We start from the raw sequence: 13,881 nt of genomic DNA, 5'->3' as shown, positions 1-13,881 counted from the left end.
TTCATTGTTGATTCTGAAATTATGTTTTCAATACAAGATGTATAATATTCTAGAAATATGCCTCTTAAAGCCATTCAGATGGAAGTATGTCATTCCTTTCATATACTTAAAAATCTATAAAATTTAAATAAATCTCACTAGCAAACATTAATGAGACATAAAGTATTCTTAGTATTATTTCGGCCAAAGAAAGGAAATAAGATTTTTTGCTAATGGTCAGAGTTTACATCTCAGTCATGCTTAAGGCTATAAGACATTACTACACGAAAAAAATTGAAAATAGACAGCTGAACAGCACCATATGTTAAGCAATTAATAACTGGAAAATAAAACCAGAAATCTGTTGAGTAACCATTTAAGCTTCAGAGAAAGATATTTTACTTTATGCTTATGGTTAATCCTGTCTACCTCTATCCTCAGTCTGGTTTGAGGCCAACAGCTATGTATTTGCTGACTAAAGGACCCAACTCCCTCCACTTCAGTAAAATGCATATTTCAGATCCCCTCCCCTCACCAAGGCACATGGATCCCCCAATTCCCTGGTTCTTCCCTGTGAAGTCAAGGTCATACCACAACAGCGTTCTTACCTGTTTCCCATCCAGGGTGTACAGGCGTTTCACCACTCCCGAGTCCAGCTTGATGGCATCAGTTATGTCAGTGAGAACCTGCTCAAAGGAGTGTGCGGTTTTCTTGTTCAGCAGAATCCTGACGGCCTTCCGTGGCTTCACCCCACTTCTGATGATGGTGACCAGCTTGGGCCGAATGAAATCCTTATTCTCCCGCACTTCCGAAGGGCTCCCTTTGGCAGTGGCCAGTGAGGACACTGCCCGGGAAGCCGAGGTGGTCTTGACATTCACCGACCAGTTGGGGTTCACGTTCTTGGTGTACTCCAGTTTCTTGAAGGGCTCTATTGAGCCACACACATAGCTCTCTCCTAAGGAAGAGAGAAATATATTTACATTTACACCAGGGTAAACTCATTTCCTTTTTCCTAGTCTTTGATTTTTCCTTTTCTACTAGAACTGAGAAATACTTGTGACTTTTGAAGAATGGAAGCATGATTAACATTTAATGAAAAGAAACATTTTCTACTTCTAATCTGGCTCTGTTCAACAGCAGATTGATATCCTAGGAGGGAAAAAAATCATCATTCTTCCCTTACTTCATTTTCCGACTGCTGAAAGAAATACTGACACTGAATAAACCTCAGAAATAAATAAAACTGAATTCAAAACAAAGTATTCTCTAGGATTTGGGGTATTTATCCTTGCAGAAAACTTCAAAACCAGAGGTACCTACACTTAGTAATAATGTAAATAACATAATCTGAAAATGGAAAGTGGATCAGAAAACAGCTTATTAAAATAGCTACGTGATTCATTGTATGGTGACAGTTGCTAGGTACGCTTGTGGTGAGCCTAACATAAGGTATGGAGAAGTTCAATCACTATGTTGTACACCTGAAAGTAATGTAACATTGTGTGTCAACTATACTCAAATTTTAAAATCTAAAAAAAAAAAAAAAAAAGGCTATATAATTTATAAGTTTGATTGGAGTGTGTGCTAAGCATTTTGTAAAGTCAAGTAAAATTCTGAAAGCAAGTGAAGTAACTGTCACCAGCTAGTCCCCAAGACTTGACCTTTACTGCTCACCTTCTTGTACCCATCAACCTCTGTCCCATATTTTTCCTTAAGCTCTTCTTTCCAGGTAGCTCTTAACTCAGACAAAAGACCAGACGGGCATAGCAACCCTCAAGCAATAATGACTGCCTGTTCAAAAGCTCTAGTGGCCCAAACCACCCAGACCAGTTTGAGCTTAACCCCTGACTCAGGCTGTTGTGCAGGATGACCACGGAGTGACCAACAGTTACCTTTACCTCATTACAATGCTAAAAATCACAGCCAGTGGTGGAGACATAACAAGCAAACAAAACATATGAATAAAGAAGCATGGTCTGTCAACTGTGCCTGTTCCCCCCCACCTCCAAGTCCCCGTGTTTCCCCACCCCTACATGCTTAAACTTGGCTCCTTTCCCACCTGCGTTCCTTTAAAACTTTCCCTGGTTGTTAGGGGAGCAGTCTGACGCCATTGTTGTGACTGTGTCTCCCTTCAACTGCAGCTGTTGCCCCAATAAAGCCTTGCTTGTGCTTTTAAATTTTGGGTCCAGCCTCGTTTTCTACCAGTGGTAGGTCCAGGGACCCGAGTCCAGAGTCCAGTAACATAACCACACTTCCTTTCCTCCCATCTACACATGGCCAAACACAGTGATCTACATACTCTAGGAAGGCCAGTTCATATTTCTTTATAGGTAAAAGATCTTGAGAATGGTTAACTTATAAACTGTAGCTTCAGAAACTGACTCTAAAATAAATGTAACTATATAAGATGAATGAGGTCCAAGGATCTAATGAATAATACGGTGACTATAGGTTATAACACTATACTATAATTGAAATTTGCTAAGAGACTAGAATTTAAATGTTGTCACACACAAAAAAGATAAATATACAAGGCAATGAACGTGTTAGTTAACCAAATGGGGAGAATCTTTCACAATATATACATATGTCAAATCATCATGAGGTATGCTTTAAATATCTTAACAATTTTGTCAATTATACCTCAATAAAGCAGGGTAAAAAAAAAGAAAAGAAATTAATTACGTTATATTTTTATTAAAAATGACTCCTTAACAGAGAATGGTTTAATGAAAAGAATCAAATTATTAAGTAGATGTGGCTCACACAAAAAAGAAGTAACATATGTAACAAGTGATGATACATCATTAAATGACTGATCCCATATATATATACGTATATATATGTATATATGTATATATTTCATACATATATATATTTCATGAAGTTAGATCAAAGTATTTTGAAGTTAAAGATTTTATAATGGCTTTTTTGTGTGTTAGTAAGTCTTTGTAACAGAGAATAGTTAAAACGCTAAAAAGCCTTCATAAATGCAGGTAAAGTGACCTGGGACTAATCCTGCAACAGCCCATCTACTTTTATCTAAATCCTTGTCCTATTTTTAACTTACGAGTGCAAGCATCCAAGGCCACAGAATAAAGTATTCACATAAAAATAATGGAACCAGGGTTTCAAAAATAGAAAATCACAGTTATACATGTTATCGAACATTTACTCTGTAAGTGCTCTTAGAAAACACTCTAATGTGTGTTTATACATTATATCTCACTAGACATACACCTAGTACAAATTTAGCAACCCCCTTTTCTATTCACCTTCACTGGTCCCAACTATGCTTTTCTCAAGATTTATGTAGATACCAAAAACCTATGCGTGGGGGGTCGCAACACCAGTGGTGCTTTGTGGACAGACAGCACGAATGCTCCAATGGGAAACTGCAAGTCTGAGCTCTCAAGACCTGGCCTCTCCATGCACATGACCTGGGACAAGTCCCCTAGTCTTCTCAGTGGTGGTTTATCCATCCATCAGATGAAGGCTATTCTGGGGGCCACTGATCTCACCAGGCTGTGGTGAAGATCAAACGAGGTAACAGAGGTCAAAGTGATCTCAAATACAAAACCACACAGGTGGACACCTGCTCTGGGGCTGCATTACCCTGACTGTGCAGTAAGCCCGAAACGAAAATTAAAAAACCAAAATTATTAGAAATCAGTGAGCCGGTCTTATAAGGTGCTAATTGTTTCTAACTAGTTACCAGGAGACGTCACTTTGGCTCCATTTCAATGCGACGATGCCCCAAATGTTCCTCAACAAGGCACACACAGCCCAAAATACAGCAGGCAAAACCAGTCTGTCAGAATTCTGTGCTAATCAGAGATACGCAATTGTCTGATCATGTGTAAGTTTATACACTAAGCTAATAATTAAAATCAAAACAAAATGAGTAGTTGACACTCCAACAACAACAAACTTTTTAACCTTAAAAAATATATAATAAGAATAGGGAGGAATTTTAAAGTATTCACATTAACAATGTGGAGTGGGTTTGTTGAAAAAGAAAATAAACACTTTTTTTTTTTACATCTCCTTAAAGAACATTGAAGAAATTTTTTTTTTTTTTTTTTAAATTTTTTTAACATTTATTTATTTTTGAGACAGAGAGAGAGAGAGCATGAACAGGGGAGGGTCAGAGAAAGAGGGACACACAGAATCTGAAACAGGCTCCAGGCTCTGAGCTGTCAGCACAGAGCCCGACGCGGGGCTCGAACCCACAGACCGCGAGATCATGACCTGAGCCGAAGTCGGACGCTTAACCGACTGAGCCACCCAGGCGCCCCAAGAACATTGAAGAAATTTTAAAGCATGACAACTTTGAGAAGGTAATGCTGATTTGGTTCAAGTAACAATGATGGGAAGAAACTTGTGTTAAATCTGTGCTGTCACTTGGTGGCTCCTCTGTCTGGTTTACCACATTCAAAGACGGCAAAACAGTCTTGGGGAAGGGTGTGAGACTCCAACAAAGAACAATCTTGTGCTACAAGGAAAGTAACTGCTGAAAGGAGAGACAGAGCTGGCCACCAAACCCAAGATCACACAATACTCAAACTGTCATTTAGAATCCACTACGCTATCCAGAGGGCCCCTGGGTGGCTGAGTTGGTTGAGTGTCCAACTCTTGGTTTCAGCTCAGGTCATGATCTGAGGGTCACGGGATCATGCCCCACACTGGGCTCCACATTGAGTGTTGAGCCTGGCTTGAGATTCTCTCTCTCCCTCTGCCCCTCTCCCCCACTCATGCTCTCGTTCTTAAATTAAAAAAAAATTAAAAAAGAAAGAATCTACTACCCTATTCAGGAATTCAGTAAGACAAGACGAGGTTTCCTTATGCTAAAATGCTTCTATAAAATTGTGCAAATATACTATTCGACCCCTCATTAAAAAAATTTTTTTAACGTTTTATTTTTGACAGAGAGAGAGAGAGAGAGAGAGCACAGGGGAGGGGCAGACAGAGAAACAGAAATAGACTCTGTGCTGATGGCAGAGAGCCCGATGTGGGGCTGAGACTCACAAATGCTAAGACTGTGACCTGAGCAGACGTCGAATGCTTAACCGACTGAGAAGTCCAGATGCCTCGATTTGACCCCACATTTTGACCCCACATTTTGACTACGTTTCTTTTAATCATAACTCTGAATTTCTTCCCACCACGAGAGATACTGCCTCTGTCTTAATTTAAAGTTGATTTATTTTCTGATTTTGTTAGAAAATAACTTTTCAGTTAATGTGCTAGTATCATTGACAACCATAAATCAGCAAGTGTAATTATTCTGAATGGAAAGAATACATGGTCTTAATTTGGTTAAATAGCTCTGGGTATCCAGTGTTTAATCTCTCCCTAAATGGGGCCAAGACTGAAGAGATATGTATTATTCTTGATTAGAGAATCATCAATAGGTTTCATTCAAGTCCTAACAGAGGTATGAGTGGCAAAGGCCATTAAAAAATAAAAACATACAGTAAACCTCATAATTACTATAATAAACTTCCTATACACACAAAGCCATCTCAAAGTTTTATGGTGTAATTTATACTGCAAAAATAAAATAAAAGTTAATTTAGCAAAACCAAAGTATATTTGGGCAAAATGGCCTACTATTGTGATTTATAATAAAAAATATATACTTGGTCTTCAAACCATTTCTGGCACAGAGCTCCTAAAACCCTTGGAATTTCCTAAGTGATTAGAGAAATAAAGGCATCTTGATATGCATAAGGAGCCCCTTTCTACCACACCTGAATTTAGGTTAATGAGGAGACTTTGGGAAAGCAACTAACGATGGGTGACTGAAGCCGGGGGAACCAACAGTATGATTAGAGGGTAGGAATTTTCAGTCTCACCTCCCTGACCTTGGGGAAGGGAGGAGGGATAGTAGTTAAATCCAGTGATTGATTGATTGATTGATTGATTGATTGATTTTTTTTTTAAAGTTTACTTATTTATTTTGAAAGAGAAAGCGTGAGTGGGGGAGAGTGGCAGAGTGGACAGAGAGGGAGAAAGAGGGAGAGAGAGAATCTCAAGCAGGCCCCATGCTGCCAGTGCAGAGCCAGACATGGAGCTCGATCCCACAAACTGTGATATCATGACCTGAGCCAAAATCAAGAGTCCAACGCTTAACCGACTGAGCCACCCGGGCACCCTAAATCCAGGGACTTAATCAACTGTGCCTATATAATGAAACCTCCATAAAAACCCAAAAGGACAAGGTTCAGAGACCTTCCAGTTGGTGAACACATGAAGATTCAGTAGGAGTGGTGATCTCAGAGGCAGCATTTAAGCTCCAAGCTCTCTCCCTAATCCTTGCCCTATGTATCTCTTCCATCTGGCTATTCCTAAATTATAAGCTTTTATAATAAACTGGTAATCCTGTAAGTAAAATGTTCCCCTGAGGTCTGTGAGCCTCTCTAGCAAATTCATTGAATCAAAGCGGGGGTCCTAGGAACCTCTTCTCTGTTAGCCAATCCATCAGAGGCACAGGTGACAACCTGGATTTGATTGGTGGCTGAAAGGGGAGGGGGGTGGTAGAGACAGTCTCCTGGGACTAAGCCCTTAACCTTGGAATCTGATGCTATCTCTGGGTAGATAGTGTCAGAATTGCGTTGAATTGTAGGACATCCAGCTGCCGTCACAGACAATTGCTTGGGTGTTTGGGGGAAACACACACACACACACCGGAATCCGTGACCAGAATTTTATAACCCCAAATTTGCTTTGACAGTTTGGGATTATCACCTATAGGGAAGCTTAACAAGGATGGCAAGATGACAAAGATCACACACGGTTTAAAGGAAATGGTGTAACACCCTATTTAGAGGTAGAGCTGGGATTCCCGAACATGATGATTTGCTGGGTGGTTATCATACTGCTAGTTTTGTCCCAGTTTATTCAAGCCAAAAATCTTTGTGTTAAGACCGATTCTCAACTTAAAATGTAATGTTCTGGATGTCCAACACACCCCAACAGACAGCTAGAGCTGCAGAAGCAGCATCTGTCTGAATTGCTGTGGCATTTACAAAAGCCAAAACATATTTGCTTTTCAGCAAAGATAAAGAAAAAAAGAAAAAGTAAGGAAATAAAGCATGTGATTATCTTTGGAACTGACCAATGACTACTGAAATATCAGAATATGGTAATTTCTTCCCTGAAATATTTAGGTACTTGGGGGATCTTGGAGAAATGGAACAATTTAGATTATTTTCAAGATACTAAAAGGTCTATGTTTTATTTGGTTTTCAAAAAAAATCACATATGCATTTGTAAATTTATTATATTGCTATTATACAAAGTATGGAAATAAATGTTCTCTAACAAAGTTTATTATTTAAAAATCTGCAAAGTCAATTCTACTTGGCCATTGGCTCCCATTATGAAAGTAAAGGATTTCCACTTAAAAGAAATAAACTAAGTCACTACTGAAAACTGCCAGTGATGTGGTACCCAGATTCCTAGTCGACCAGGCCTGTGATGAGTGAGCTAGGAAGGTGTCCCTCCACAAGATCCCATATTAGGAGATTCTAGAAGTTTGCTCTATTTCCCCCTACTGCTGGAGATTTTTCATTGGCTCAGAGTTGTGATTTGTAAATTTCATATGTGACATCACTTAACCTCAGTCTGAAAATGGCCCAATCTCTGGTTGCTACCTCCTCTACGACTTCTTTAAGTTCCAAAGGTGGTATATTTAAAAGTATCTTAAGTGAGAGATACCTATAAAAATTTAATTTTTCCAGAAAATAAAGTTTCTCATTAAAAACTCTAGCAATTAAAATTTCTCTTGTGAATTATAGTAAAAACTGCAGAAGACTCAAATATATATTGAGACCTCGGAAAAGAAACTGAGTAAAATTACGTGAAAGCTATTATTTACATAATAAAATATAAAGTGCCTTCTGGATATTGTATTTTATGAGCCTATCTCAAATATACACAGCAACATTTCATCACCTTCCTAAAAGGCACTGGTTCAGGTAGACAATTTTGATAGCGCTATTAAAGGCAAGAGAAAAGATTCCCCAAAGGTACTTTGGGTCATTCTTCCATGGAAGTCACTCATAATATAATAGTACATAAAAATAAGCTTACAGAAAATAAAATTTGAATGTGTACGTCAGGCCTATGGGAAATGTCAAGTTCTTAAATTCAAAGCAACAGAAAAATAACATAAAGAAAAAAAATTGAGAGATCCAAAATTTTACATTTACAACTGATATAAATGAAAAGTGGAGAAACTAAAATAAAAAAGAGAAAACAGACTAAGGATCTACACAGAACACGGGTTACTATAATGTGCAAAGCTTATTATAATTCACAAAAATGTAAGGTACTAAAACATATGACAAAGGATAAAAACAAAATAAAATAGAAATAGAAAACACCACCAGGGGCATTATAAATTGATAACCCTTTTTGAAAGCAACATGGCCACCTGTATTTGGAACCCCAAAAATATATATTCTCGTTGCTAAAAATTTCTCCTAAGCACATCACAGAGTAACAAATAACAAAATTGCAACAGATACGTACAGCACTTGCCGTAAAAACTAAAAATTGGGGCGCCTGGGTGGCTCAGTCGGTTGAGCGGCCGACTTCGGCTCGGGTCATGATCTCGTGGTCCGTGAGTTCGAGCCCCGCGTCAGGCTCTGTGCTGACGGCTCGGAGCCTGGAGCCTGTTTCAGATTCTGTGTCTCCCTCTTTCTCTGCCCCTCCCCCGTTCATGCTCTGTCTCTCTCTGTCTCAAAAATAAATAAATGTTAAAAACTAAAAATTAAATACAAACTCCTAAGTCTTTAATAATAAGTACAAAATCTGAATTTGCCACTCTAGGGAGTGAAAACAATCCTAAGTCGTGAGCTTGTTTTCAAAAGAGCTTAGAAAACAAGATGTGTGGGGTGCCTGGGTTGTTCAGTCAGTTGAGCAGTTGAGTGTCTGATTTCGGCTCAGGTCATGATCCCGCAGTTCATGAGTTCGAACCCCGCGTCAGGCTCTGTGCTGACAGCTCAGCTTGGAGCCTGCTTCAGATTCTATGTCCCCTTCTCTTTCTGTCTCTCCCCTGCCCATATTCTGTCTGTCTGTCTGTCTGTCTCTCTCTCTCTCTCTCTCTAAGAATAAATAAAACATTAAAAAGAAGAAAAGAAAGCAAGATGTGTAGGGGCACTTGGGTGGCTCAATTAAGTGTCCGACTTCTGCTCAGGTCATGATCATGTGGTTCATGAGTTCAAGCCCTGCACTGGGTTCTCTGCTGTCAGCAAAGAGCCCGCATCAGATCCTCTGTCTCTCTCTCTCTCTCTCTCTCTCTCTCTGTCTCTCTCTCTGCCCATCCCTGACTTGCTGTCTCTCTCAAAATAAATAAATAAATAAACTTTAAAAAATCTTAAAAAATGAAAAGAAAGCAAGATGTGTATGAAAAGATTTCACAAGGCAGTAAGTGATAATTGCTAAATATGTGGTCGAGGCAACCCTAACTCAGAAGAGAAAGAAATCACTTCTCGCTTCCCACTGAGTGACCAATAAAGAAGAAATGGAATTCATGGTGACCTCAGAAGTGGGGGTAAGATTTTTCATAGAGAAAAGAAAGAGGACAGCATTTCAGATAAAATAAAAATAATAATACGCTCTACTACACAGTACAGCCAAGGGATAGTCTGTGAGATATTAATATGTCTTTCTCAAAAGACCCAGGTTTCAGAAAGCTCCCATTGGTTTCAGCGTGAGGGAAGGGCTGGAGGTAGGACACAGGGAGAGAGAAGTCGAGAGAGCTACTATAACAGACCAGAAGAGGGGATGGAGAATTGACTTTACACCTCTGCACTGGGGGCAGAGAGAATCGGATGCAAGAGGAATACTTAGCAGATAGACTCGACTGACTAGACAGCAGAGACTGGCAACTGTCTGGATGTGGGACCCAAAGGAATCGGAGTCACATGATGAAAATGAAATGATAACATTGAAACTTCCATTTTGGTTGACTTCCCAAGTACCGCGATAGGTAAAATAAGAAGGGAACCAGGTTTGGACCCGATGCTAAGGAAAGAAATTCATTTGGTTGTGCACATACTAAATTTGAAGTTCCTAGGAGCCAACCAGTTGAAGATTTCCAGCAAGCAATTAGAAATATAAGCCTGGAGTTTGGAAGGAGACGCATGTGACAGCTGCAGAGATGGAACTGAAGAAAACGTTCTGGGAAACCATGCCCAGCTGGACAAGAAGAAACCCAGGGCAACACCAGTCTTCAAAGAGTGCCCAGAAATGGAGGAGCCGCTGAAGGGAACAAAGACAAATCAGGTGCCTGGAGCCATGGAAACTGAAAGCTGGTGAGTGTGTGGCTGGAAGAGAACCAGACATCAGCATCCAATGCTCCAGGGACATCATTGAGGATAAGGATTCCTAAGAGATCACTGGCCTGGCCACTAAAAGGCCACATGTAGCCCTATAATGGCCACTTTCGTTCGGTAGTGATGCTGGCTACTTTCATTCATCCATTCATCCATCTATCCACCCATTCATTCTCTTTCCTCTTTCTTCCCATAATATATTGAGTACTTACAACTACCATGCTGGGCAGTAAGGACACCAATGGTTCCCTGAGTTCTTGAGACTTTGATATAAAATGAACAAGTATATTACAGTGTCATGATGCTAATTAAGGAGCTGAAGTATGATTGCAAGTTGAGGAAGTATAGACAGCATATACTAATATTTCTTACCACAGAGCTCTGGGTTTGAGAGGCCAGAAAGACCAAGGCCAGAATGTTTGCGATCGTGGGAGATTTGTGCATCTGTCGGCTGAGGGATGAGGGTGGAGACACTATCGGCAGAACAGGTTATCTGAACGTCTGCCATGTAGCAGATCCTGCGCTAACCCATGCTATTTAACCTGCAATCCTCAACACAACCCTATGAGCGAAGTATTAGCACACCGCTTACCAGAGGGCACAATGAGGCACAGAGAGCTAGGCAGCTGGCTCAAGGTCACATGGCTGGCAAAGGTGGAGCCAGGGTTCAAGTCAGGTGGTCTGACTCCAGAACCATAACTTAACCACGACATCATGATGCACCCTCAGGAGGGCACCCATCTTACAGTCCTCGCAGGAGAAAAAGGGAAGCCGGGAGACAGCAGAGCACGAGCAAAGAGCGCAGCCAAGCTCACTGCTGAGTGTATCAACGGGTAATAGGAGATACGGCCAGAAGAGAAGGAAGGGCAGGAGAAGGGCGACTGAGAGAAATACATGCAACATTGTGGGCTGTATTCCATACGTAAGTGGAGAGCCATTGTGAAGCAAAGGTATGGCACAAAGTGGTTTGTCTGTGGCCAGGTTTACATAGGCAGGAAAACTAGTTTAAAGACTATTGTATGGGACACATGCGTGTCCTAAAGGATTTGACCTAAGAGAGGCTACAGAATGGAAAAGCAAGAAGGTGCCTGAGTAGTTCAGTCGGTTAAGTGTCTGACTTCAGCTCAGGTCATGATCTCACAGATGGTTTGTGAGTCTGAGATCTGCATCAGGCTCTGCACAGACAGCACAAGCCCACTTCGGATTCTGTGTCTCCCTCTCTCTCTCTGCCCCTCCTCTGCTCATGCTGTCTCACTCTCTCTCTCTCTCTCTCTCTCTCTCTCTCTCAAAAATAAATAAACATTTAAAAAAAGGAATAGAAAAGCAGGGACAAATACAGATTCCATAAAGAAGACAAAAACACTGAAAAAGAAAAACTAAGACATGTATTTCTAGCTCAGAAGCCTATTGTAATAGTACAGGGAAGAGATGACAAGTTTCAAGTGGTAGGAATATGAGGAGTTATTATTTAATTTTTTAAATGTTTTTACATCTTTCAGATTTTCTACAATGCTCACTGTGTAAAAATGTATCACTCTGCCAGTAAAAAAAATAGTAATATCGTGATGAGGACTTGAAAACTATAATAATGATGGTGGAAAGGACAAACTGAAGAAACATCTTAAGCAAGATCAACAGAATTTAGTAACAGCTTGTATCTGAGGGTGAAGAAGAGAAGTCAAGGGGGATGTTAAGTTATACGGCAATACGATTTCACAAGATCCAGAATATGAGAAGAGGAATAAACTCTGGGTAATGGAAAAGAATGAGGTCACATTTATGCATGTTAAGTTTGAAAGGACTAAGGACAAGAGTATCAGTTAAATATATCCAGGTGCTGGGAGTGCAGAAGAAAGGTCTTATTATTATTTGGGAGAAATGGGCCTTAAGAGTGGTTAACATAATCAGACTTGATGACATCATAGTAGATCTAAAGACAAGTAAGTGTTGGTCATCTAAGGGTGAGAAAAGTAAAGAAGGAAATCGCAAATCACCATTAGAACATCACCACAACAATTACTGTAGACAAATCCACGAGTAAATGCCAAAATTCATGAGCAAAAACTTAAGGAGAAGCAAGACATTCACGGAGCCTCAAACTTTCTCCCACAAATATTTATTAGCTACACAGGGAAAAATAGTAACTTTAGAGTGAAGGACACTGGCAAATACCACCTTAACCAACTTATCATGGTTAATCTCACCAGTAATAAGACACAGCAACATCCTGTACCCTGAAATGATGCACTGAAAGGAACACAGCATCATTTCTGTGGAATTCTTGCCACAAAGAGATAACTTCAATCTAATCATCAGCTAAACCCAAACTGAAGGATGTTCTACGAAATAACTGACCAAAATGGCCAAGTCATTAGAGACCAGGAAAGACTGAAGAACTGTCACAGCGTGGCAGAGATGAAGGAGAGGTGACAACTAAATGCAATGTGTGATTCTGGAACCAAAAATAAAAGGCCACTAGTGGAAAATTTGATGAAAGCTGAAAAAAGCCTGTAGTTTAGCTACTAGCATTGTTCCAAAGGTAATGGTACCATGGTTGTGTAAGATGTTCCATTATGCGAAGGGCATCTGGGAACTCCCTACCTTTATGACAATTGTATTAAGTCCACATTAATTTCAAAATAAAAACTTTTAAACATGAGTACGGTAGCCTAGAACAAGGTTAAATTGAACCCCTATCTCACACTAACATCTACTAATATGACATCCATTAGAATACTTTTTAAAATGAAAACGCAGGGCACCTGGGTAGCTCACTGGGTTAAGCGTCCAACTCTTGATATTGGCTCAGGTCACGATCTCACAGTTTGTGAGTCTGAGCCCTGCGTCGGGCTCTGCACTGACAGCACGGAGCCTGCTTGGGACTCTCTCTCTCCTTCTCTCTCTCTGCCCCTCCCCTGCTTGCATGTGTTCTTTCTCTCTCTCTCAAAATAAATAAATAAATGTAAAAAAATTTTTTAATAAAATGAAAACATAAAAATACTAGAAGAAAATGAGGAAACTGGCTTTATAATTACAGAGTACAGAGAACCCAAGAGGCATGAAAATCAAGCCATGAATGAAAAGCCTGATACATTTGATCATTTCAGGTTTTTTTTTTCAATCTGCATGGCAAAAAAACACAGTAAACAATGTCACTAGATAAAGGACAATCTGGGAAAAATACTCTCAATAAATATCGCGAAGAGCTAGTATCTCTAAAAGGAAAAAGTCCAAAAAAATAAAAAAATAAAAGGAAAAAGTCCTACAAGTCAGTAAAAAAAGACCCCGATCTGGTAGGAAAATGGTCAAAAGCTATGAATAAAAGAAACAAATGCATTCTAATTATATGAAAAGAAGAAAATTAAAACAATAGATACATGCTTTCATCTTCATAAGAGTTGGCAAATAGCAAAACGTTATGTGAAACATTGTCTTGTTGAGGGTATAGGAAGACAGCCACTCTCATATATTACTGGTAAGTGTGTAACTTGGTACCACATCTATGAAGAGGAATTTTGCAACAGCTCTTTAGACTTTAATACTTGTACCTCTCTAT

The 13,881-nt window shown here is 39.7% G+C and overlaps 1 protein-coding gene across 6 annotated transcripts in view; it reads right to left on the bottom strand.

Annotated features, from left to right (window-relative positions):
• DCLK1 (doublecortin like kinase 1) overlaps positions 1–13,881 on the bottom strand; it is a 348,909-nt gene that overhangs the window by 322,802 nt on the left and 12,226 nt on the right. For all 6 annotated transcript variants that reach the window (XM_058687511.1, XM_058687477.1, XM_058687468.1 and 3 more), the window contains exon 3: positions 588–934. In XM_058687511.1, coding sequence (XP_058543494.1) covers positions 588–934 — 347 coding nt within the window. The remainder of the gene's footprint in view (positions 1–587; positions 935–13,881) is intronic.

Source organism: Neofelis nebulosa, chromosome 1, assembly GCF_028018385.1.
Source record: "Neofelis nebulosa isolate mNeoNeb1 chromosome 1, mNeoNeb1.pri, whole genome shotgun sequence".
NCBI classification, from domain to species: Eukaryota; Metazoa; Chordata; class Mammalia; order Carnivora; family Felidae; genus Neofelis; species Neofelis nebulosa.
Note: the sequence above shows the minus strand (reverse complement) of the source record. Positions and strands in the feature narration are given on the sequence as shown.